At 46.6% G+C, this 21,516-nt stretch overlaps 1 protein-coding gene and 1 long non-coding RNA gene across 2 annotated transcripts in view; one reads left to right on the forward strand and one right to left on the reverse strand.

Annotated features, from left to right (window-relative positions):
* Positions 1 to 265: 265 nt before the first annotated feature.
* LOC122464887 lies at positions 266 to 9,714 on the reverse strand. The gene is made up of 3 exons (XR_006289288.1): positions 9,491 to 9,714; positions 2,196 to 2,323; positions 266 to 1,178 (listed from the first exon to the last, which is right to left on the reverse strand). It is a non-coding gene; the product is annotated as an uncharacterized LOC122464887 (long non-coding RNA).
* The window catches only part of LOC114021121, a 58,903-nt gene continuing 46,807 nt past the window's right edge, over positions 9,421 to 21,516 (forward strand). The window contains exons 1-2 of the mRNA XM_027829180.3: positions 9,421 to 9,756; positions 20,551 to 20,724. Of these exons, the coding sequence (XP_027684981.1) occupies positions 20,588 to 20,724 (137 nt within the window). The 5' untranslated portion in view covers positions 9,421 to 9,756; positions 20,551 to 20,587. The remainder of the gene's footprint in view (positions 9,757 to 20,550; positions 20,725 to 21,516) is intronic.

Consider the following 21,516-nt stretch of genomic DNA (forward strand, 5'->3'; position numbering starts at 1 on the left):
TTGGGAAACTTGGAAGATTTGTGTGTTACCTTTGGCGAAAAAGATGTTGAAAAACAGTTTGAGGTGCCACAAAGTATGTGGCAAAATTTGGCCCTCTGGACTTATTTAACATTCATATTCCTGTGGTGCCTAGAGACCTTACCTGTATCGAGCACCATTGTACTAGGCACTGTGCAAACGATAGCAAATGACAACCCCTGCCCCAAAGAGATTCCAGTCTAAAAATCCTTAGAGTTTAATCGCTACATTCTCAGATGGTGGAAATTGGCATAGCTCCGTTGACCAGTACTGATTACACCCGATGAGGCTCTGGCCTAGATATCCTTAGGGAGGTTCCAAGTACGTGCTCCCTTATACAAGAGTGAATAATAATTTCCTGTGTTGCAGGACTCTCTGGGTGCAATCCTGTACCCTATGTTACGCAGGAGGCCAGATTAGATGACGAGACACAATTGTCCCATCTGGCCTTAAAACTTTTGAATTTATGGCTATTGCTATAGCTGACTGACTGTCAAAAACAAGAGTAGAAAAACTAATTCACATTAAGCTGCTATTTCAGAAGCTGAAATGGGATATTAAGATACTCTGTTTAAACAGACAAACTAAGGTGAGTTTATATATAAAGTATCTACATTCTGAAAGGATTTCCCAGCTTTAAAATGTTAATGAATAGCAGCTGCAATAATTCCTGGCATTTGTGAAAAGATCTTTCAATAGGAGGACAAAAAAAAAATATAAAAAAATATCTTCAACACAGTAAAAGCTTTTGTGGGTAAGCCTGGGATGACTTATTCCCGATTTATTCCCACTGTGAAACCAACAGATTTGTGTTTTATAAAATGGATATCTGGGAATAATCCTATGTTGGGGAGATGAGAGGATTTCTCTAACTTCTTCCTTCCAGTAGTACTTGTGGTGTCAGATAAAAGGGGTTTTCTTTGTTGAGCTTAGAATGCCCCCCTGGAGTATGGGATTCAAATTGTGTTGAGTACATTAATTTCAGCAAATTAGATACAACTCATGGCCCACATCCAGCAATCATATCTTCCAGCATAGTACCCTGCATTGGGGATCCAGGCAGGTGAAGAGGGACATTTTAGTTGATCTGCTTGCAGGATTGCAGCTGAAAATGTAAGAGCAGGCTGGAGAATATCCACTGGAGGGCAGTGAAGAGATCTCTGAAATGAGGGTGTAGGTTAATACTAATGACAGGGAAGCCGGCCGCATGGTGACAGAACATTTAGATGGCTGAGCGCTCACAGTTAAGGACAGATTTTCAAAAGAGCTCGGCAAGCTGGGATTTAAGCGCTCTTAAAAATCTAGTCCTACGGGTTACATCAGTTGTGGTGATAAGTAAAATCCTGATTTTGGAGCAACACACAGCAAGCTCCCTTTCTAGCCGAACATGAGCAGTAGTTCAGTAGCCTCGTTTCCAGGACTTTAGCAACGGACTCTTTCATCACCTCCTCCTGGAGATTATTCCACACCGGATAAATCCTTGGGAATTTGCATAAATTCCTGCTGCACTAGAGCAAACCCCAAGTGCAGGCAAGGAAAGCCCCAAAGTGCTCAGGTGAATATATCCTGGTTTTGAGAAGGGGAAAGTTCCATGGATGCAGATCACAGCTGGCCTCGGGTACCCTTGGGGTTTGCACAGCAGCAGCTCCATTGGTGCAAATTCCCAATATAGGCCCGGCCTAAATTACACTCTCTTCCTCTTAGTTATGCCCCCTTGCACCACACTAAATAATTCCTCTCCCTCCGACCCTGCAAATATTTGTAGAGGGTTATTTTGTCCTGCCCTCTCTTAGTCATCTCTTAGCCAGCCAATATTTACTTTATTTGACACTTACGATACTGCAGCAATCGAACACATATGTAGCTGTCTATGTATTCCAGGGTTGCATTGCCTCGTTTTTAGGGTACTTAGTCATAGTCAGAATACAGCAACCTTAACTCTTGGGTAATCAAGATTTTAGAGTGGGAATGTAGATAGATTTTTGTCTTCCCTCTTACACCACTCCACCCAGTCCCCTGATAGCTTTTGTTGCTCTTTTTTGAACCCCCTTCCCTCTAAAGCAGACTAAATATGCAGGGCGTGATTCACCATAGCCCCTGCACTATGTGTAGTCACATTCACTAGTGCAGTGAGCGAACAATGCTACCAGCAGGATTTAGTATAGTTTTACACCAACTTTGCACTGGTGTAAATGATGATACAAGGTGCAAGACAATAGCAAATCAGGCCAACGATTCACAGTAGTATTTTTAGATGAATGCTGCTGGAGATTGGGTACCACAATGATGGGTATGGTAGAAGAGTCTAGAATAGAACAGAGAAGAGATGTGGGGGGACAGGATGGGTATTTGAGTATTTTATATTCAAAACAAAGATCAGAAATGTCTTCCCTTTGTCTAATATCTTCTTAAATGACTCAATTTCCCCCCCTAAAATCCCTTTTTCTAAGCAAACTTTTCTGGATCCTTGCTCTTAAATGATTATTTCAATTTGTGTTCTGCTCAGCTGTGTTCCCCTCCCCTTTTGGAAGTCCTGAATTGCTGTCTTCACTCAGATTTCTCCCACAGATTGAACTGTTGCCGTCAGCAGAAGGCTTTCAGAGCTCACGCTGAAAACCTCCCATCTTTCAAACACACTCTTCCATTTCAAACAAATGATTCCAATTTTTAAAATTACACTAATGCACTTTGGTTTGGAAATTGCTGAAACAAACTAAACAGAGAGAGAGTGATGGGGAGAGGGCGGGGAATGTAGTGGCTAAATAGAACTGGGAGAGTTCAGAGGTTTTGTGTTGCTTTTTAATTAAATGACTTACAGTAATTTACTGCCTGAAATAACAGGTTTAAATTATTCAGCTTGGGGATTTTTTCCCCCCCTACTTGGCTTTTAACACTTTTTATTGCTTTTTATGTGCTTCAGTGTCTGAATTCTAATGAAGTGACAATAAAGTGATGATCTCATTTCAGTAAAACCTGCCATCTTAATGGAATAGAGCAATAATGTACATTGCCACAGTTCAAAGATTCGAGGAGGATCCAGTTCTACCCAGAGGCACAACAATACAAATTATGGCCCCAATTCAGCAAAGTATGTGCTTAAATGTAAGCATAACGGTAGCTCCATTGACCATCATGGGACTTCTCATGTGCTTAAAGCTAAGCACATGCTTTAATTCTTTGCTGAGTTATGGCCCAGTTTATTTAGTTAAATATGGAACAACTGAACCCTTAAGAGAACAAATGATTATTAATGGATTATATTATTTATTTCTATTGCATAAGTGACTAGCAGCGCTAGTCGTGGGCCAGGACTCCATTGTGCTAGGTGTTGTACAGACACAACAAAAGGATGGGCCCCACCCCCAAAAGTGTACAATAGAAGTAAAAAACCAAGAGAGAACAGATGAATGCACACCGACCGACAGGGGACCATAAGGAAAAAATGAGACAATATTGGTCCACCTGGTATGATATTGGTCACAGCACACCAGCTACCTAAACGTTTAAAAAATGAGGTTTGTCTGGCACCTGGAAAAGGAAAACACTCCATAAACTTCAGTTTTTCTTCCTCCTTCTCAGCAGTTGCTCTTTTTCTCATCCTCCTTCCACTCAGAGGCCCCGCCCACTTAACTACAGCTCCCCTGGCTTGGCTTCCCCTAAAATAATAGGGAAGCCTAATTTGGTTCTCCTGTATACCCTTTCTCATAATACAAGAACAAGAGGACTCTTTGGGCAATGAGATAGCATCACATCTAAAAATGGAAAAGGAGTAGTCTCTTATTGCAAAAGACAGTTATCCTGTGGAACTCATTGCTACTGGATAATTCTGAAACAAACATCTTAAGATGCCAGATAAGATAAAAGATGTTTATAGGATTAAGAATAACATGCAGTTATACTAGATGGGATAAATATTATAACAGCTATTAGTGCCCATGCCTCAGGCCATCAATTTGATTCCCAGACAGGGTCAGAATGAATTTCCCCCTCCCCATAACTTTATGATGTTACATTATAGCACAGTGGTAGCTCTGCTATAGTTAAGGTTGAGAGTCACTTACTGTTTCAAAGATGACTACTCTAAGTGCTCTAAAATTCAAATGCTCTCTTGGATTTTCTTGAAATTTGCTGTGCCTCATAAGGCTGTAGGGTAGGGTTAATGGACCAAATTTGGGATCATTTGAGAAAGAAGTTCCTGAGATACAGCCCCCCTGAAGATCATGAGTTTACAAAATCACCTGCAAATTGGAATTTGCAGTGGTGTTGTAGCCGTGTTGGTCCCAGGATGTGAGAGAGACAAGGTGGGTGAGGTCATATCTGTTATTGGACCAGCCTCTGTTGGAGAAAGACAAGCTTTCAAGCTACACAAGAGCTCTTGAGTACCTCAAATGCTGGTCTCTTTCACCAACAGAAGTTGGCCCAATAAAAGACATTACCTCACCCACCTTGTCTCTCTGGTTTTGGGAATGTTTTATTTGTGCACACCTGGGGCTCAAACTGTGGAATTATAGAAATGTCAGGCTGGAAGGGACCTTGAGAAGTCATCAAGTCCAGCCCCCTGAGCTGAGGCAGGACCAAGTAGATCTAGACCATCCCTGACAGAGGTTTGTCTTACCTATTTTTAAAACTTCCAGTGGGGACGTTCCACAGCCTAACTTGGAAACCTGTTCTAGAGCTTAACTCCCCTTACAGATAGAAAGTTTTTCCTAATATCTAACCGAAAAATCCCTTGTGCCGATTAAGTCCGTTCCTTCTTGTCCTACCTTCAGTGGACATGGAGAACAACTGATCACTGCCATTGAACTAGCTGCTGCCTTTTGGGGAGGTGTATTCATAGAATCATAGAATCTTAGGGTTGGAAGGGACCTCAGGAGGTCATCTAGTCCAATCCCCTGCTCAAAGCAGGACCAACCCCAACTAAATCATCCCAGCCATGACTTTCTCAAGCCTGACCTTAAAAACCTCTAAGGAAGGAGATTCCACCACCTCCCTAGGTAATGCATTCCAGTGCTTCACCAGCCTCCTAGCAAAATAGTTTTTCCTAATGTCCAACCTAAACCTCCCCCACTGCAACTTGAGACCATTAGTCCTTATTCTATCATCTGGTACCACTGAGAACAGTCTAGATCCATCCTCTTTGGAACCCCCTTTCAGGTAGTTGAAAGCAGCTATCAAATCCCTCCTCATTCTTCTCTTCCTCAGACTAAACAATCCCAGTTCCCTCAGCCTCTCCTCATAAGTCATGAGCTCCAGCCCCCTAATAATTTTTGTTGCCCTCTGCTGGACTCTTTCCAATTTTTCCACATCCTTCTTGTAGTGTGGGGCCCAAAACTGGACACAGTACTCCAGATGAGGCCTCACCAATGCTGGATAGAAGGGAATGATCATGTCCTTTGATCTGCTGGCAATGGTCCTACTTATACAGCCCAAAATGCTGTTAGCCTTCTTGGCAACAAGGGCACACGGTTGACTCGTATCCAGCTTCTCGTCCACCGTAACCCCTACGTCCTTTTCTGCAGAACTGCTGCCTAGCCACTCGGTCCCTAGTCTGTAGCAGTGCATGGGATTCTTCCGTCCAAAATGCAGGACTCTGCACTTGTCCTTGTTGAACCTCATCAGATTTCTCTTGGCCCAATCCTCTAATTTGTCTAGGTCCTTCTGTATCCTATCCCTACCCTCCAGCATATCTACCTCTCCCCCCAGTTTAGGGTCATCTGCAAACTTGCTGAGGGTGCAATCCACACCATCCTCCAGATCATTAATGAAGATATTGAACAAAACGGACCCCAGAACAGACCCATGGGGCACTCCACTTGATACCGGCTGCCAACTAGACATGGAGCCATTGATCACTACCCATTGAGCCCGACGATCTAGCCAGCTTTCTATCCACCTTATAGTGCATTCATCCAGCCCATACTTCTTTAACTTGTTGGCAAGAATACTGTGGGAGACCGTATCAAAAGCTTTGCTAAAGTCAAGGAATGACACATCCACTGCTTTCCCCTCATCCACAGAGCCCGTTATCTCATCATACAAGGCAATTAGATTAGTCAGGCATGACCTGCCCTTGGTGAATCCATGCTGACTGTTCCTGATCACTTTCCTCTCCTCTAAGTGCTTCAAAATGGATTCCTTGAGGACCTGCTTCATGATTTTTCCAGGGACTGAGGTGAGGCTGACTGGCCTGTAGTTCCCTGGATCCTCCTTCTTCCCTTTTTTATAGATGGGCACTACACTAGCTATTACCTATGCCAATAGGAGAACCCCTCCTGTCGGTGTAGGTCATGTCTACACTGAAGTGCTACAGCGGTGCAGCTGCTCTGCTGTAGCATTTCAAGTGTAGACAAGCCCTCAGGCTCTGTTCATGCTAGAATGTTTGCAGGCAGTGTGTTGTCACAGTAACTGGATGGCACAAGGTGATCTGCTGGAGTCATTGAACCTGAGGTACACCCATGCACTATAAGTTCACGCCCTACCCTTGCTAGCTTTCACAGGATTTGTCTTCTTTGCATCCTGCATGGGCTCCTTTGGTAAGTTTTGCCCTGAGACCAACATTTCTGTTCTAGGAGCAATATGTTAAAATGCTTGAAAATCTACATACAGACTCTGATTTCACATTGGAAGTGCTGTCAAGAAAAATCTGCATGAATTAACTAGAGGGAAGATGAAAGACTCTAAGAAGCTATTAAGGTAGCATAATTGTGACGCATGCTCCTCAGTCATTTCCTGAACAAAGGGACTTTGTATGATCAAAGGAAAGGAAGACACCATGCCAAAGAAAAGCAAATTTTACAAAAGGTAGATCACGTCAGACCAACCTGATGTCTTTCTCTGAGACAATACTTGATTTTCGAGACAAAGGAAATACGGTAGATCTAATCTACCTGGATTTCAGGAAAGCATTTGATACAGTTCCACATGGGAAATTACTAGTTAAACTGGAGAAGAATTAATATGAAAATCAGAAGGTGGTTAAGGAACTGGTGAAAGGGGAAACTACAATGGATGATGCTGAAACATAGGTGCTGACTCCATGGGTGCTCCGGGGCTGGAGCACCCACAGGGAAAAATTAGCCAAGCCTGGGAGAAAATATAAAATTGTCACTTAGAAAGTTTGCAGCAAATATTGGGAGAATGGTTAATAATGAAGAGGGCAGGACACTGATTCTGAGCGATCTGGATTGCTTGGTAAACTGGGCACAAGCAAGCAAACAATGTACATTTTAATATAGCTAAGCGTAAATGTATTATCTAGGAACAAAGACTGCAGGCCATACTTACAGGATGGGGGACTCTATCCTGGGAAGCAGGGACTCTGACAACGATTTGGGGGTGCTGATGGATAATTAGCTGAACATGAACTTTAAGTCTGACCCTGTGACCACAAAAAGGTAATGCGATCCTGGGATGTCTCGCATAGGAGTAGAGAGGTTATTTTACATCTGAATCTGGCACGGGTGCAACAGCTGCTGGAATCCTGTGTCCGGTTCTGGTGCCCACAATTTAAGAAGGATGCTGATAAATTTGGGAGGGGTCAGAGAAGAGCCACAAGAATAATTAAAGGGTTAGAAAACATGCATTAGTGTGATACACTCAAGGAGCTCAATCTATTTAGCTTGACAAAGAGAAGCTCAAGGGGTTGCTTGATTACAAGTGCCTGCATGAGTAACAAATACGTGATAATGGGCTCTTCCATCTAACAGAGAAAGGTATAACACAATCCAGCAGTTGGAAGTTGAAGCTAGACAAATGCAGATTGGAAATAAGACAGACATTTTTGTAAGGGTGAAAGTAACTAAACATTGAAACCATTTACCAGGGGTTGCAGTGGAGTCTCTATCACTGACAATTAAATCAAGACTGGATGTTTTGCTGAAAAATCTGCCTTAGAAATTATTTTGGGGAAGTACTCTGTCCTGTATTCTACAGGAGGTCAGATTAGATTATCGCAATGCTTCCTTCTGGCCTTGGAATCTATGACTTTCCCAGCCTGCTTGGTATTTTTTTAGAGTGTACAAACTGCAATGATTAACTGAGTGAGGAATGCAAAAAGATCAGCCTGTTTCCCGGGATTATAAAACAGGGCTAAGTCTCTGTTGCCTTGTGTAATCATATACACCTGTATAAAGTGAGAGTCGGATGCTAGCACTCAGGTCTGATGCTTTTTAACCCTTACTTTGTACAGGTGTCAATGACAGCACAAGCTGCAAGACAATGGACAATCAGGCCTAATAATTATTCTTTACACAAACCCATTAGTAGGGCTGGGGGAAAACCATTCTTCCTACATTGGAGCTTCAGGATACTCAGCCACCCTGTTTAGATCCCCAGCATGAGGTTGTGGCTGGAATGCTGTGATGAGCTTCTCTATGCGATGCTGGGAGATTGAAGCAGCTCTGGGGAAGTCACTGGAGGGTGTCTTACTGTGCTTAATTTGTAATGAAAGAGGTGTGGAGGTCCAAGCAATTTTTTTTTTTTTTTACATTCATAACTGATGGAGCAGGGCCAGAGGTGCCAGGGCTAGGAACTGCCAAGCCTAGAGATGCCGGGGCTCAGCCCTGGCACCAATTAAGCACTGATACCTTGTGGTCATGAACCCTGTCCCCCCCCCAGGAGAGCTGCAGGGGGACCATCTAAGGCTCAGAATCAAATACGGACACATAGGATCTCAACTGATGATTCAGCCCACTGCAAAGACTGGAGCAAGTGGCAGAACTGAGACCTTCATCTGGGTTTGAATTTCAGTTATGTACCCCCCAAAGTTCTGTGGTGTTCAGATCAGGGGAGGGGGGGTTGGCAGGGCTGGATTAATGCAGGGGCTTTAGGGGCTGAAGCCCAGAGTCCCAGGCTAAGGGGGGGCCCTGGAGCAGCAGGGCTCAGGCAGGCTGCCTGCATGCAATGCCCCATGTCGATCCCGGAAGCAAGCGGCTGCTGGCACGTCTCTGCGGCCCCTGAGCCCACACCCCTCACCCTCTCCTGCACCCCGACACTCTGCCCTAGCCTGGAGCCCCCTCCTGCATCCAAACTCCCTCCCAGAAAGAAACTAATATATCAGCTGTTCTAAGGTAAGAAGTAGGCTTGAATTAACTTAACTATATTCTACATGTTTTAAGACTGAAATGTAACCACAGAACAGCTCTATGTTAATTAAAAGGCAAGTTTAGTATCGCGTTAATAGCCTCAATGCCATAATTGTTTTAAATTTTGTTTTAAATTAGGAAAAAGACTTGTATGCAGGGACCCCACAAAATCTAATAGCCCCAGGCCCACAGGAGAGTTAATCTGGCCCTGGGGATTGGTTGGACCCCTCTCTACAGAAAAGGGGGCTTGCTGGGTGGATAGGTCAATATAAAGGGTTGGGTCAGTTCTTTAAAATGAGTACTTTGTCCATCCCTAGTTTCCTTTGTGCCCCATTATGGGGCCATGGCTGCTGCCCATGCTGGGTGGACTTCATCTGGGCCCCTTTTACCTGTATAGCCACAGGTGGATCTGTTGGTTTTGGCAGATGTCTTTGCTCTGTGCCCTGGCTGACTCTGCACAACCAGGAAGTTTCTGAGCCAGCAGCTACCCACCCACCCACAGGCTCCTGTTCAAAGTTTAGAGCAGTTGGGGGAAGGCAGCTCACAGCTGGGAGAAAGTTTCCCTGCAGAGAAGGAAGCCCCTGTCCCCCTTCCAGGAGGCAGGACAGCTTGGGACTGCAGGAGACTTTGAGCCAGGGACTTGCTTCTCCTTGTGGTGAGTGGCTTTGTGCTCACAGAAAATTTGTTCTGGGAGAAGCGAGTGGGAATAAGGGTGGAGATAGCAGCTGTGTGCTCTCCCCTGGGGCTTCCCTCTGCACTGCCCTGGGGAAAACCAGCATGGGGCACCCTGCTCTCCCTGGTGGGATACAGGGGTGACTCCTGCCCCCTTCTCTTCCCCAGGGCTCCTCTGCTGTCCCTGAGTTGTGGGCGGCGGCAATCTACTCTCTCCCATGGGAAGTCCCTTTGCCCTCCTAAGGGGCCTGCCCCATATCCCTTAGTGAGCCCCTTGTGCTCCCCAGGGGGGCCCTCTTCCTCTGCTCTCCTGCAGGAGTTGTGCCTTGGGAAGGTTCCCCTCCCTCCTCCTGGAATTAAACCTGCCGCCTTGCATTGCTCAGATAGGGGAGAACAGGAGGCAAGGCGGGGCTTCTCCCTGTGGGTTTGAAGTGGGGACAGGCAGGGTCCAGGGGTGTGTGAAAATGGGTTGCAGAGTTTGGGGGTCTCCAGGCTAGATCCAGGGGGAGCTCAGAGTTGCCGGCAGAAGGGGGCATGGCTCTGTAAAAGTGGGGAGCTTATGGAATTGCAGGGAGTTGGTTTGGAGGACAGTGGTTATGAAGTGCTGTGGGGAGGATGTGGGGGGCACCAGCAGGGTGGTTATGAAGTGCCATGAGATGTGGGGGATGGGGTGTCTGGGAGGGGTGGTTATGAAGTAGGCATTGGGGAGGGGTGGTTATGAAGTGGCATGGGGGTGGAGTATCTGGGAGGGTGGGTATGAAGTGGCATGGGGGGTGTGGGAGATGGAGTGTCTGGGGATGGTGCTTATAAAGTGGCATGGGGGTGTGTGGGGAGAGTAGCAGGGGTTTCAGAGAGGTGGTTAGGGAGTGGCCTGGGGGGTTGTTCTGGGGAGAGTGTGGGGGTTCAGAGGGGTGGTTTCTCCATGGTTATGAAGTGGTATGGGGGAAGGGGTGGTTGTTCTGGGGAGAGTGTGGGGGTTCAGAGGGGTGGTTTCCCCATGGTTATGAAGTGGTATGGGGGGAGGGGTGGTTGTGAAGTGGCCTGGGGGGTTGTGGGGAAAATGGGGGTGTTCAGGGGGTGGTTATGAAGTGACATGAGGACTGGTGGGGAGGTGGCCAGGAATCGCGATGCGAGGGGATGGCAGAATCCCCCGTTTGCACACTGGGAGGAGATCTGAGTTACATGCAAGGCGTGGGGTGGGGGAACCTGGGAGCCCAGGTCAGGAAGAGAGGTGGCTGATGTCTCCTACCAGACTGCTTTTGTGTCCCTAAGGGAGGGAGGCAAGTCACTGAGGGACTAATGTGATGGGGAATATTTGGCGCCTGGTATCTCTGGGCCGGGCCCTCTCTGACTTTATTAGTACTTGGGCATTGGGCAAGCACCCAGTGAGAGCCTATCCCTGCCCTAAAGAGCTTGCATTCTAAATACACAACAGACAGTGCGGGGATGAGGGAAACACAGGCCCAGGGAGGGAATATTATTTGCCCAAGATCACCAACAAGGTGGCAGTGAGGATTAGAGCACAGGTCTCCTGAATGTCAGCTCAGTGTCCTAACCATTGGATCAGGCTGGCAGACGGTTTCTGGCAAGCACCCTTCAAGGTGACTTGAGGTGTCGGGGGAGGGATTTAGCTTGGGCTCCTCTTGTGCTGCTTTATGAAGCATAAAGAAGGCCTGAAACTTTGGTGGATCTCTAAAAATAGTGTGGGGGGGTGTTTTTAATGGGTTTTCTCTGGGCTTTTTTTCCCTCTGTAGAAGTACCAATGACAACTCCTGTCTCCCATCTGGTGGTCAAGATTTCCTTGGGAGCTTTCTCATCCCTTCACTGAAGAAGTTGTGAAGGGGGGAAAGGATTGGATCTTTAACAGAGACCTTTCTCCCAAGTGTTTTTCTTGTGTTTGAGTTAAATAGGTGTGGGAGGTAGAGGCAGAACAATGAGTTGTAAGCAATCTGAATAAAAATAATTTTCCCTCCTGGTGAATCAGATTTCACTTTGGTCCTCTGTCGGCTAGAAAAATTGGTTGTTTTTGAAAATCTGGTAGCTAGTAGGTTTTTTAAAACACAACTTGGTACCTCACTCAGACACACCTTAACAGCTTTAAAAGCCTTTAAAACTGCCTTGGCAAACTCCCACAGGAGCCTTTAAATATGTGTTAGCTGGCCATGGCCCTAAGATCGGCTGTGATCAGCTAATCTGTCTACGCTAGGTGCATAATGTCTATTGAACAGCTTCTCGTGGTTTAGCACTGCCCCATCAAGCCCATTACGTTGGTGTGTGCCCCCCAGACCACTGGTGAAAAGAAGCACACTGCTCCTGGTACTGACTAGTGTCCCCACCCCTGGCTGTTATCTCTACCCACCAGCTGCTATTACTTTTCTCTTCACTTCCTTCTTGGTTCTTGTTCCCCAGCTGCTCCTCTTTGAGAACAGGCCACTTGCTGTGAGTAACTAGGCTGTAAGAGAGACATATCTTGCAGCCAAGATTTTTCACTAGTGCCTAGGGATTTTGGGTGCTCCAATATGACACCTTAAAGGGGTCTGATTTTTCACCAGCCCTCTGTAAGGACCTTGTCTTGATGGGCACCCAGATCCACTAGTTATTCCTGGAAATCTTGGTCCATATTTTTCCACTTCCTCCCGAACTAGCCAATCTCTGCAGTTAGACGGCACCTTTCTGTTTGTGCCGCTCGATCAGGAATCTGGTTTTCTTCAGTGCTCAGGGCTTCCCTCTCGTTCACCAGGCAGAAGCGCCTGCTGTTTCCACTGTGACCTGTCTTGGATCCATGATGACTGCTCCGTATTCCGTGTCTGTCTTTTGCCTTAACATATTCCTCTCCTGTTCTTAGAAGGTGTCTGAGATGCAGAAAGTCCTGGTGTGTTCTCTAGGAGCAACCTGTCTAATGCTCTCTGCCCGTCTGTACTATAAGACCAGCCTCCCGTGTCTCTCACACCTCTAATCCCTATGGCTCTTTATTAATAAGGATGAGCTCAGTGAGTGGTGGGGATGCAGATTTCATTCTGAATGTTCAGTTTGGTCTGTAATATAACTTAATGTGATCACCAGCCTGTCAAGTGAGGGTTTTGCATCTCATTTGCAGTTTAGATGCCGGAAACACCTGAGTTATTCTGCAAGCACTTTACCCATCTAAGTGGTTTGTGAAATGAGCTTTCTTTAATGTTTCTTGGATAGAGTAGGAATGCAGAAAACAGTGACTAGACCAGCTCTCCTTAGTTACAATATACAGCTCTTCTGTAGTGCAATTCATTCAGGGATCATATAGCACTTTTACAGTCAATATCATTATCCCCACTTTATGGGGAAACTGAGGCACAATGCGATGAAGCGGCTTGGCCAGTCCAGTGCACTAGGCTACACTACCTCCCCTAATGAAGAAGGGAAATAGGAATCTGAAAGGACATGTAGCATTTCCCAGCTTCCAAACCCTTTTGCAAGCATTAATGAAACAATTCTCAAATCACTAGAGCCCTGCAAATTTGCAGATATCTGCTTTATATCCACAGGCCATGACTGCCGACCAGATGATACAAATTTTGTATCCGCACGGGGCTCTGCAAATCACCCTGAGGTAGTTCATAATTACTATTCCCATTTTTTTCCATGGGAAAACTGAGTCTCAGAAAAGTGGAGAGACTTTGCCATGATCACACAGCACATTAGGGTTAGAAGCCAAGAATTCCTGGATCCCAGCCCTTGCCTCAGACCTCATAACACAGTGTTTCTGACCTATAAGTATATTGCAATTGACACGACTATGATGCGCTCTTCTGTCATTATCTGAAATAATAAATTGGGGTCCCATTGTGCAAGGCACTGTACTCACCCCTAGAAAGAGAGAGCCCCTGCCCCAAAGAGATTACAGTCTAAACAGATAAGATGAACAAAAACTGAGAGAAAGGAAGTTGTATTATCCCCATTTTACAGATGAGGAACTAAAATACAGACTGGCTCAGATCCTTTTAGATAGTTAGGCTCCTAACTGCCATTGAAATCAGTGGGAGTTAGAAGCCTAAGTGACTTGACCAAGGTAACACAGGAAGTCTGTGGCAGAGCTGCGAATTGGACCCCAACCTCCTCAGTCCCCATACAGTGCCTTAAGTGCAAGTCCAGCCTTCTTCAGCTTAACCTTCCTTCTGCACTTGGGGTCTACTCCTGCAGTGCGCCCTTGGCAATTATTGGCATTGGACATTCAGCACTTTTCCGTAGCGAGTGATCAGCCAGGATGACTGACGGTGGATTAACGATCTCTTTCCGGTGTTTGAGGGCAGGTGCTTTGTAGCTGTTGAGATCTCCTCTAGAGACTAAATTTAGATGGCCAATTTTCCCTATGGTGTGGTGTTTTAAGTCAAGAAGCTTTGCCCTCTGCTTGAGTAGCCAGACCACATATCATTAGGAAGAAAATGAGATATTGTTTTCTTAGGGTTCTCTAATTTGTAAAGGTTCAGAGAGGAAATTCTACAGAGGCCTAGGGAATTGGAGAATTATATTGTTTCTAAGTGCATTCAGTGCTGGTGAAAGGTGTAGATGCTGGAAAGCTAAGCCCCCAAGGTACTCAGAGTAGGTATAATATGAATGGATGATGCAAATCCTCCATTCTATTCTCTCTAGGTTCTTACACCATCTTCATTGCTCATCACTATAGCATCTGAGCGCTTCCCAGTTGGTGCATTAACCACTGTGCCTAAGCACCTGTCACCTGTTGTATCTTCTCTCATCCTCTCCCCAAGGGGAGAAATACATACACTGGAATGTCTTGTTTTGGTGGGGGCTTTAGGTTTTTGGATTTTTTTGTTTTTAATATACCCGCTGCTCTGTATTTGTTAGAGAAAGCAAGGTCCCAAAAAAGTACCTTGCACTTGGAGTGGAAAGTGGTGCGGTTTGTGGTGGTCCATAGTTCCTGGGAGAGTTCATGCCACAGACTCGGACCAGCCCCTGAGAACGTTCTGTCTCCTCCACAGACAAGCTGCTCCCATATTTTTGAGAGTTCCATTGTGCCAGGGGAGCAGAGTTGTTAAGCAGGGTCTTCATCCTGGAGCTTTCGGCTGTTTTAAATAGGCTGCACCCAGGAGCACTTTGAAGCTAAGAAGCGAGACCTTGAACTTGATCCCAAAATCTCCAGGAACCTGGTGTAGAGAGCAGATGTGCAATGTGCTCACAGTCGTCTGTATTGCTGAAGGGACGCTCTGCAGAGTTCTGAATTAGTTGGCATTTCCTAAGTGCTGAAGGCTTCATGCCCAGGTATACTGCATTGCTGTAGTCCAACCAGGCATTGACAAAGGTGTGCTCAAGTCCAGGTCATCATCCATCAGGATGGGTCAGAGCTTCCTAGACAACCAGAGTTGATAGAAAGTAGTATTTGTGGTTGCTGCTATATCAGACCTTAGTGTCAGCAAGAGTTGAAGAGTACTCCTAAAGTATGGACTGAACTGACCAACTGAGAGTAGGTGCCTTCAACCACAGACAATTGCAGCATGGCTGCAAACTCCTCAAAATACTTCCCTCTGCCCACCATCCTCACCTGTCTTGCCTCGGTTCAGCTTCAGCCAGCTGCTCATCCATGAGCTGATCTCGGCCAAGCACTGGGCTCTCTTCATGGTAGTGGCATGGTCGTTCGTGGTGAAGGACAGGAACAACTTTGTCTCATCTGCATATTACTGGCGCTTGAGTGAGTGTCATCTGACCAATTGACCTATCAGTTGTGTGAAGAGGTTGAAAAGGACCGTAGAGAGAAATCATCCTTGTGGGACTCCACAGGGCACGGGTTCTGCAGCGGAGATACTCTCTTTCCCATCACTGCTCTTTGAATGAGCCATTCCAGGAAGAATTCAGACCATTTTGGCACATTTCCCCTTGGCCCCTGTTACCTCTCTCGTGTGAGGGGCACCACCTTGCCGCCTGCACGCTGCTCTGAAAGAAGTCCCTCCAGTGCGGTCCTAGGAGTTTGGTCTCTGTGGTGAATTCAGGCCTTAGCCTCCTGGCTGAGAGTGCCAACAAGCATGGTGAGGTTTGGGGATATTATACTGTAACAAATACACATGCTGCAGGTAAGTGTGCATGTCAACTCCCCAAGCTCCATTCCAAAGTTGGGCCTTGAGCCCTTACGCGCCAAAGGCCTCTACCAGCTGAGCTAAAGAAGCATTCCCTGCATACTGTGATTCGTGGTCCCTAGCCACTAAGGTTATGTCTATGCAGCAGTCAATGATGTGCCAACAGGTAGGCAGACCTGCCCTCGCTTGAATCTAACTAGCACTGGTAACAACAGTACTGGAGACATGGAGGCATGGGCTTCAGCATAGGCTAGCAACCCAAATAGGTCCCCAGCAGGCTTGCACTTGGGCAGCTAGCCCACTTCTGTTCCTAGATTAAAGCTAGCGCAGGTATCTCTACCGTGCTGCAGTACCGCCTGTCGCCATATAGACACAATCGTAAGGGCAACATCACTTGTGCTAACTCATTTTGCAGGTGTGAGGCCTGAGAATGTCTAAGAAGTCGGCCCCGTTATTATCATCACTTTGTTTCTATGTCACCATGAATACGCAAGGTGGTAGCCCTGTACAAACATAGATGTGCTGAGCAATAGCCGGAGTCCCTGCCTGCAAGAGCTTCCAGGGAGCATGAATGCAGCAGAGAGGAGACATTAAATCTCTGTTGTCAATCAACTGCCTTTGCCAAGACTCAGGGTCCCAGGCTAAGCTGGTGAAGGATCAGCTGGAACGCAGCAATGCTGGTATGTGTCTTAGATTCTTTGCTCCAAGCGTCTCAATCTGAGGCCAGTCAAAACCAGGAGGAACTGAAATAAATCACGCCAGTGCAGCTGAAAACAATGCAAGCCTCTCTGGTGAGTCAGGCTCAGCAAAACTGGATCATCCTGTTTGTTGTTTCCCGGGACCACGTGGATCTTGCGGCTGCTTCTCTGGGAGTCTCATCTTTGTCCCCTCTGCTCCAGGGTTTGGGGTTTGTTTATTTTTTTTGAAAAGTAACAAATTCTTCTTCTAAATTTTACCATTCTCCCGGGGCTACTTATGCTAATATAATCCATCTGTTACTCCACCCAAGGAACAAGGGTCTCAGCTATTTTTCCAGTGCGGATTGAGGGCCAGTTTTCTTAGTCTGTCATCTTAAAAAGGGAACTTTAATTTCTTTCTGGGGAGGAGCGAAATCTGCCTGATTTTAGTGAAGCCCCTTCAGCTTCTGGTGGGAGAGAGCAATACCGTGTTCATGAGGCTGAGAACTCGGTTTCGGGGGGCGGGGCAGCAGCAAATGTTTCTTTTGGGAAATCGTTGGTTGTCTTTTTCCTCCCTAATTTTGGAAATTAGGAACAGAAGGTCTGATCCTTAGCTGGGGAAGGCAACAGGGCTCCACCAACTGCGGATCTGGCTCTGAATGTCCTTTCCCCCCCATCCTTGCCCTGTCTATTTCCAGGTGGCATCTAATGCAGGGCTGGATTAAGGTGAGGATACATGGACATCTAAGCTGAGAGGCCCCCCTCCCTCCCGCCCACTAATGTTAGAGGGGTGGGCACTGTCAGAGTGTGCTGGATCTCTCCTGAGAATGGGGAGCCGGAAGCAGCCACAGAAAAAGAGCCAGGAGCACTGTGATTTGTTGGGTCTATTGGGCCGAGCCCAGTTTCGGCTCAATCCATCACTGTCTCGGCACATTCCGTACAGTTCGTGCTGCTGGAAAGGACGTGTTGCTTTCACTTCTCTTGTATTTTAGCTCGTTTCATTATTAGCGTACACCGTGTTGAACAGGAGAAGGTTGCAGCTAAACAGGTAACCCAGCCCTTGCTCGGAAAGAGCTAGTGCTGACTGAATGCAAACAGTACAAGACCAGACAGATCATACACAGAGCAACAGGGTGGGGCCAGTGCAGCTTGACTGGTTCATGGCATAGGTATGTTCTTAAAGGCTCTTCCCAGAGACGGAGGGTGGTGGGGGCAACTATTCCAGGCACGTGGAATGGCACAGGAGAGGGGTCGCAGGCCCAAGCACTGAACACTGGAAATAGTCATCGGCACTCCTTTGAAGTGCCTTTAAATACAGGGCTCTTGGAGCGCTTTACAAACGTCCATTCATTCTCCCGACTCCCCGGAGAAAGGAGAGAAGCGTGGTTCCCTCCATGGCACAGATAGGGATCTGAGGCACGGTGAAGGGAAGGGACTTGCCCAAGGTCCCATGGGGAGTGTGAGGTAAAGTCAGGAGGAGAGCCCTGCTGTAAAGGTCGATGCCGGTGTTTCCCAAACCGTGTGCCATGGCGCAGTGTTGTGGGTGTCAGGTCAGTGTGCCGTGTCATTTTTTTGAAGAACCACAAGCGAGAACAAAAACACCCTTCCCTTCTATATTTTAATGAGTGTTGGAGCCGGCTCCCAGTCTGTACTTTTGCTCTCTGGGACGAAGCCCCTTTCCAGTATTATGCACGCGTCACGTTCCATCCCCCAAAGCCAGGTTACGATAGCAAATCTGAGTCCTGCAGGGTGGGGGTGGGAAAGGAAAGGGGGGAAGCTGCCTTCTGATTGGCCGTCTGCCTCACTGCCCCTCCTCCTCTTCCAGTGGCAGAGCAACCAATCAGAGCTCCATCTCCCTCTCCTGTGAGCAATGGGTCCGGTCCCCCCCCCCCCGCAGCCAGGGGCCGGGGGAAGATCCCCTGGAGTTGCCCCTCCCCAGCCTGGAAGAGGAGCGGGGACCCTGCTGCAGCCCCTCAGGAGGTGAGGCTGGCAGGCAGGCAGGGGAGCTGAATTGGGGTGGGAGCTGGGGGTGAGGTGGGGGACCCGGGGGGGCGGAACTGGTGGGAGCAGCATTGGGGTCAGGTGGGGGCTGGACAGGTGGAGGGTAAGGACAGAACTGATGGGGAGCTGCAGGGTAGAACTGATTTGGAGACTGGGGCCACAGGACTGATTTGGAGGTTTGGGGGCAGAATTCATTGTTGGGCAGGGGACAGGGAGATGTGGAGGTGAGAACTCCTGCAGCAGGGGCCATACGAAAGAAGTGCCTCAGATGAAAAGGTAATAAAATAAGTCTTGATACATAATAATATTTTTAGCTGTTGTTTCTTGATTGGTACAACTTCTGTATTATTTGTTCATCATATAATAAAACAATTCATTTTTGTATTTGGCATCTTGGTGTGAACTTGTGAGTTGACCAAAAATGCACCTCACAGGCTGTACAATAAAGTGCATGACGTGAATGGCCAGGGTGGTAAACAGCTTGGACCGAGGCGATAAGAGGGCGAGATCATTTTGGAGACAAAATAATTAAGTTTCAAGGTTTGCCATGGCAGAGAGAAGGTTGGGAACCACTGATCTAGATGTCTTGTCACCTCTTTACACCCCCTTCCTTTGCTGCTTTATTCCTTTCCTTGTCTCTGCCCACTTTGCAGGATTTCCCCCCCGCTCCTGTGGATTCCACAGGGCACCCTGAGTGGGACAATCTCACCTCCTATTTCTGTTCCCTCCCACTCCGCAATCCAGGCCTCGTTCCCTTGCGGTAGCCCGGGAGGGCATCGTGGTGCTGCCAGGGTGAGAGTTAGGAGAGCTGCTAAGATAGTGTCCTGGTGACGGCAGGGGTGAGTGCTGGAGCTACAGGGAGACTTCTCCAAGGGGCCAATGGCTCGCAGGCTGCCTTGTGCAGCCATGGGAGTGCTGTCCCCTACTGGCGGGAAGCAGGAAGCGATCCCTTAATAAGGCACTTCAGCTTCCCCAGTAACTAAGGCTGTGAGATAGCAGGCCGGGCAAATGCAAGTAGGCCTTTTTTTTTTTTAAATCTTTTTTACAGTGCAAATATTTGCGATAAAAAATAATAGAAAGTGAGCATTGTACCCTTTGCATTCTGTGTTGTCACTGAAATCAATGTTTTGAAAATACAGAAAACCATCCCCAAATATCTATAATAAATTTCAATTGGTATTCTATTATTAACAGTGCGATTAAAACTGTGATTAGTTGAGATTATTTTTTTAATCGTCTGACAGCCCTAGTTTTTTAATTTTTATTTTTCATATTATGTTATAATAAAACTTTGGAAAGAAAAGTCCTTTTCAAAAGGAAAATTGAAATGTTTCATGACGAAAATGTCAAAATGGGACATTTTGATGGTGTCAGGACTTTCCCCTTTCTTACTCTGAAACAAAATTTTAGCAAAATCATGTCAATTTCATGAAGTGTTTTGATTTTGGCAGAACTGCATTTCCTGACAAAACTGTTCCTTCAATCTTTTTCTAACCCGCTCAAGCTGAAAGGCAGCCAGCCTGGCAGAAGTGAAGCTTTAGGATGAATATGGCTTGAGCTCAAGGGCTTGCTGATCATTTTTGCTTTCTGGTTCCAATATTCTAGCACTTGGTGCTGTTCATTTGGTGTTCCTCCCTTGCAGAGTCGGATGTTTAATAACCTCTTGTAACATTTCTCTGGTTGTTACAGGAGGGTTCATAAAACCTTTGTAGGTTTCATAAACCCTGCTGCTGGGCTTGGGGTGTGTTCCGAGTCCCTTTCAATCAGGAACACTTCAGAATAAAGCTTTGTTCTGGGAAAAGCTGAATCTCACCTACTGCCAAAATCCAATCCCCAGCTCACATCACCTCCCTAAACTCTACACACGCACATATTACACATCATACCTCCACACAAAGCTTTAGATACAAGCACGCCCTTGTACAAACAACATATGTCACCTCCTTCTGATCCACATGGCTACCTGAATAATTCAAATGTTGAAGGTTGGTATTCTTTGTGATTTTTATTTGCTCTGTGCGTTTCTTTTTTCAGTGGTTTTATTGCCCCACCCTCCCTTCCACCTGGCCGCATGGCTCCCTCTTCAGCAGAGAGACCAGAGTATTCGAAAGTCACTTTCAGCTCTTGCCTGCTGCAATGGAGTTTAGCATCCATTGTCCCTGTCCTGCTCACAGTTCTCCTGCTCCTTCTCTGCATCCCCTTTAAAAGGTAGGTGCTCTCCCTCCTAAATCTCTCACTCTTGCTCGCTCTCATTATTCATGGTGTGTGCTGCTGGTGGAAGGTGCTGGGCAGGGCTGTCAGCCCTGGGGACACAGGACCAAATTCAGAGTGGAATATAAGGGCTCATTGAGGTTAGGAATACTGGCACTGGGATGACTACACTGATGTAGTTCCATCTCTGTAACCCCCTGGCGCTGACACACTGTGCCTGTGCAAAATTGAAGCTAGACAATTTGAGACCGGAAATACGGTGGAAATTAATTACCCCTCCCTGTTAAAAATCCCTGGAACAACTTATCCAGGGCTGTGGTGAATTTTCCATCACTTTAAAATCAAGATAAGCTCTCGTTCAAACAGGAATTAATTCAAGGAAGTCCTATGGCCTGTGCCATAGAGGAGGTCAGGTTAGAGGATAACAATGGTTCCTAACCTATGAATATGTGAAAATGGGTTTTGCACCAGTGTCTGGTCTATATGCAGAGTTGCACCAATTTCACTAAAGGGTTGTTTTGAAATAGATTTAGTTTAGGTGGTGCAAACTCCTGTGTAGATGCTCTTAAATCCGTTTAAACCTGATAGCTTAATTTGGTTACTAACCATTTTAAAAATGTACCAGTTTAAGTTTAAGCATGTCCATAATACGCTCTAGATCAATTCAGTTAAAGCAGGGCCCTGCTTTAGCATAGACCAGGCATCCCTAACACGTTGATCAGAGAACAGAAGCAGGTCAAAGGGCATTTGCATGTAAGGGAGTGTGACTCCCCCTCCTGCACCCCAGCA

The sequence above is a fragment of the Chelonia mydas genome, chromosome 3, assembly GCF_015237465.2.
Source record: "Chelonia mydas isolate rCheMyd1 chromosome 3, rCheMyd1.pri.v2, whole genome shotgun sequence".
NCBI classification, from domain to species: Eukaryota; Metazoa; Chordata; order Testudines; family Cheloniidae; genus Chelonia; species Chelonia mydas.